This window comes from Gobio gobio, assembly GCF_949357685.1.
Source record: "Gobio gobio genome assembly, chromosome: 19".
NCBI lineage: Eukaryota > Metazoa > Chordata > Actinopteri > Cypriniformes > Gobionidae > Gobio > Gobio gobio.
The window spans coordinates 1,428,829-1,433,828 of NC_137112.1; the positions used below are offsets into that span (position 1 = coordinate 1,428,829).

Genomic DNA, 5,000 nt, shown 5'->3' on the forward strand with positions numbered 1-5,000 from the left:
ACAGACACACACACACACACGCGCACACACACACACACACACACACGCACACACACACAATGAAAAGCAAAAGAAGGTAATTGTGACTCTCGCATGACTTTCGATCAGGGATAGAAATGTACTTTTTTGTCTACCAGACACTTTCTTGTTTTTACCCGATAATGTGTAACTGCATGTGAAATTAATACCACAAGCTCAACAATACTTCAGCAGTTTATTTAATCTCAAGTCTCAATGAAATACTGACAATTCCTCTTTCTCTCTTATACACACACACACACACACCATGAACTGACACCTCATTAGATGTGGGCAGATTAATGATGTGGCGTTGGAGGATTCTGCTCTTACAGTTTTAGGCTTTTAGTCCCAACAATGAAACTCTTAGTTGTGGATGTTCTGAAGTGTTGACGACACTAGGGTTTCCACCTTCAGTCTGGCAGAATAAGGGACACTCATTCACCACAATATACAATGTTATATTATTTTACATTTGATTATTTAATTTATTTCTAAAGAACTCTTTAGTAGCCTATTTAGTGCACTTTAAAGGGATAGTTCACCCAAAACTAAAGCATTCTGTCCTCATTTACTCTCCTCATGATGCTCAAACCTGTGTGAGTTTCTTCTGCTCAACACAAAAGAAGAGATTTAGAGGAATGTTTGTACCCAGACTGCACTGGGGCATCATTGACTTCCACAGCAGGAATAAATCTTCATATGTGTTCAACATAAAGAAATGTAAACATGTTTGGAACAACTTGAGGGTGAATAAATGATGAGAGAATTTTTATTTGTGGATGAACTGTCCCTTTAAGCAGTCATTCTGAACCACAAATCACTTTTTTGACAATTCTGAAATTCAAAAATGTTAAATTTTTTATTAATTTACTTAAATTATTAATTAATATTAATATATGATTTATTATATAAATATATTATCCATTTAAAAAAACCAATATTCTCATATTCTCTCTGCTTGATCGTTAATATTTATATCATGTTATCCAATAGTACGTCAAAAATGTGTTTCTACTGAGTAGTGCGCCATACTATCCCCTCGCCAGACCATAAACAAACACAGACCAGAAGGTAACTTCGGGCCAGGAGCGTAACCGTGGCAACACCCGATGAAACCGTCTATATCTGGAGATCCTCTTGCGTTCAAACGGCGGACGCGACGCCAGCTCGACATGTTTTTAAAAAACCGCGCAAGTTTCCAGCGCATGTTCTCCAGACTCCGTCGCTATGGCAATAAAAGCCGCTAAAACGCAACCACGCGCAAATTAACTTCTCAACTACTGATTGTGAAATTGATTTCTTTATATTTGCTATCAGTGTTCTCCACACTGCAAAATCCTTAAGTGTTTATTGAACTATGTGTGGACTGTAAAATACGGGACGAAATCGCATCCCCATTGGTTTGATACGGGACGTCATTTTGCTTGTAAATACGGGACGATTCTGTATTTCACGGGACGGGTGGAAACCCGACGACATCCGAGCAGAACATGGTCAGACTCATCGTAAACTAACCAATCGCAGGGCTCCCCATGGTCTGCTTTTCTCCATCGTTCTTTACAGAAACGTGTTTTGACTCCGCCTCTCTGTCCTCTGGCTCCTCCTCCTCTGAACACCTGTGATGTGCTGTTGCAGGTGCGCCTCCTCTAAAAGTGTCCGCCCTCCAGCAGTGGCTATTAGTGATGCAACACTACAGTTAGTCCACGGTTCAATACACACCTCGGTTCTTAACCTCGGGTTCCGGCTCGGTTCTGATGGCTTATCATCAGTTTTTTGTTATTCTATTCTTAGCCGACAGGAACAGCAAGAGGTTAAGGAGAAAAAAATACTTTTTTCTTTCTTTATTTTACTTAAAATAATTGAAAACCCTTACTTAAACTTAAAACTTTACTTAAAAAAAACCTTGTAAACATTCCAAGTGTATTGTAAAATATAAAATAAATATATATAAAGATTTACACTGGCAGCTCAGAGCTGAACAGCAGCATTAAAGGATGAAATTGAATGAATGAATGTAAAACTTCACTATAAAATCTACATTATTCTTATTAAAGCTACTGTATTAAAGTTCTTCAGTCAAGAGCAGAGAGTGAATTTCTCTTCGTCTTTTGTTGTTGTATTAACATTAAAGGGATAGTTCACTCACAAATGAAGATTCTGTCATTTAGAAATGAAAACAGGTTTGGAACAACATTAGAGTGAGTAAATAATGACATCATGTTAGAGGTGAACTGTCCCTTTAAGGCCAGAGTGTTCACTATAGGCTGCGCCGCTGTCAATTAAAGACCTGCACACATCTAATACACACACACACACCGACTTTACTTTCACTTTACACATAACTACTGTGTTTATGTTAACCTTGTGTGTATTTGACAGTATTAGCGCAGTAAGACGACTATTAGTCCAGTAATCACGTGTGTGACAGGAGTTTAGTGCGCGCGCTCTGAAAAGCGCATGTTAAACGCATGTAAATGAGCTTTGGTGATTGTGAATAACTCTAGTGTGCTGTGAGTGTAACTCCACCACTGACCTGTGATGGGAATGTGTGTTGTTGTTCAGTATTGGGATGGAGGCAAATTATAGAATTTGTAGAAAAATTATTAATTAAATGTAAAACCGCAATTCACAAGCGATTATTGAACTGTGAAGGCCGTCCCGAACGCTTCAATATTATATTGAGAATTGTGGCATTGCTAGTAGCGATGCTATCTTTATTTACCCGCCACAACACATCACCACCCGCATTTGGCTGGTGCTAATTTCCATCCCTGCTTTCCATTCATTAGCCTCTAGAAACCAGTGTTTATGATTATGATTATACACTAAAATAATGTCATAAATAATTCTGACCCAATCCATCTTCAGAATGAGCGGAGCATGGACTCACCAGGACTCTGTCGAAGGCGGACGGCGTTCCTCCTCTCTGGACATGACCCAGTACAGTGACCCGCGTGTCGTAACCCAGCCGCTGAACCACCAGCTGCACACACACACACACACACACGCGGTCAGATCTCACACCGATGACATCACTGCACATCTGCATCTGCCAGCCTCACGTCTTTGATGTAGTTGGAGGAGATCAGCTGGCCGTGTTTGTCTATGGCTCCTTCTGCGATGATCACGATGTTCAGGCGGGAGCCTTTACTGCGAATCTGCTCACACACACACACACACACACACACACACACACACACACACACACACACACACACACACACACACACACACACACACGTTCATACGGTCAGCACTTTCAACACACTGGAATACTGCACAATTATTCAAAATCAATCTGAAGTCGTGCGCTGCGTTTATCATGTTTATCAGGAGCAATGCCATCTTCCGTCAGAAGGGTCCGAGGTCAGAAGGGTCAAGAGGGTCAGAGGTCAGAAGGGTCACCTCTCCCAGTCGAGCGCACATGTGATCCTCCCAGCCGTCCTCCGGTGGAGCCTCTGGGATGAAGAGCCAGTCGGCACCAGATGCCAGAGCCGACACCACCGCCAGATACCTGCAGAACCACAGACCAGATCAGACCGGATCAGACCAGATCAGACCAGATCAGACTGGATCAGACCAGATCAGACTAGATCAGACTGGATCAGACCAGATCAGATCAGACCGGATCAGACCAGATCAGACCGGATCAGACCAGATCAGACCGGATCAGACCGGATCAGACCAGATCAGACCAGACCAGATCAGACCACATCAGACCAGATCAGACCAGATCAGACCGGATCAGACCAGATCAGACCGGATCAGACCAGATCAGACCGTATCAGACCAGATCAGACCGGATCAGACCACATCAGACCAGATCAGACTAGATCAGACCAGATCAGACTGGATCAGACCAGATCAGACTAGATCAGACCAGATCAGACTGGATCAGACCAGATCAGACCAGATCAGACCGGATCAGACCAGATCAGACCGGATCAGACCGGATCAGACCAGATCAGATCAGACCACATCAGACCAGATCAGACCAGATCAGACCGGATCAGACCAGATCAGACCGGATCAGACCAGATCAGACCGTATCAGACCGGATCAGACCAGATCAGACCGGATCAGATCAGACCAGATCAGACCGGATCAGACCAGATCAGACCAGATCAGACCGGATCAGACCGGATCAGACCGGATCAGACCAGATCAGACCAGACCAGATCAGACCACATCAGACCAGATCAGACCAGACCGTATCAGACCAGATCAGACTGGATCAGACCGGATCAGACCAGATCAGACCAGATCAGACCAGATCAGACCGGATCAGACCAGATCAGACTGGATCAGACCAGATCAGACCAGATCAGACCGGATCAGACCAGATCAGACTGGATCAGACTGGATCAGACTGGATCAGACCGGATCAGACCGGATCAGACCGGATCAGACCAGATCAGACCAGATCAGACCACATCAGACCAGATCAGACCGTATCAGACCAGATCAGACCAGATCAGACCGTATCAGACCGGATCATACCAGATCAGACCGGATCAGACCGGATCAGACCAGATCAGACCAGATCAGACCGGATCAGACCAGATCAGACCAGATCAGACCGGATCAGATCAGATCAGACTGGATCAGACCAGATCAGACCGGATCAGACCAGATCAGACCAGATCAGACCACATCAGACCAGATCAGACCGTATCAGACCAGATCAGACCAGATCAGACCGGATCAGACCAGATCATACCAGATCAGACTGGATCAGACCGGATCATACCAGATCAGACTGGATCAGACCGGATCAGACCGGATCAGACCAGATCAGACCAGATCAGACCGGATCAGACCAGATCATACCAGATCAGACCGGATCAGACCAGATCAGACCAGATCAGACCGGATCAGACCAGATCATACCAGATCATACCAGATCATACCAGATCAGACCGGATCAGACCAGATCAGACCAGATCAGACTGGATCAGACCGGATCATACCAGATCAGA

At 44.4% G+C, this 5,000-nt stretch overlaps 1 protein-coding gene across 1 annotated transcript in view; it reads right to left on the reverse strand.

Annotated features, from left to right (window-relative positions):
• Positions 1-5,000, reverse strand: part of pfklb (phosphofructokinase, liver b) — a 36,146-nt gene that overhangs the window by 20,381 nt on the left and 10,765 nt on the right. The window contains exons 7-9 of the mRNA XM_079844717.1: positions 3,427-3,535; positions 3,084-3,179; positions 2,912-3,004 (exon numbers count right to left, since the gene is read on the reverse strand). Of these exons, the coding sequence (XP_079700843.1) occupies positions 2,912-3,004; positions 3,084-3,179; positions 3,427-3,535 (298 nt within the window). The remainder of the gene's footprint in view (positions 1-2,911; positions 3,005-3,083; positions 3,180-3,426; positions 3,536-5,000) is intronic.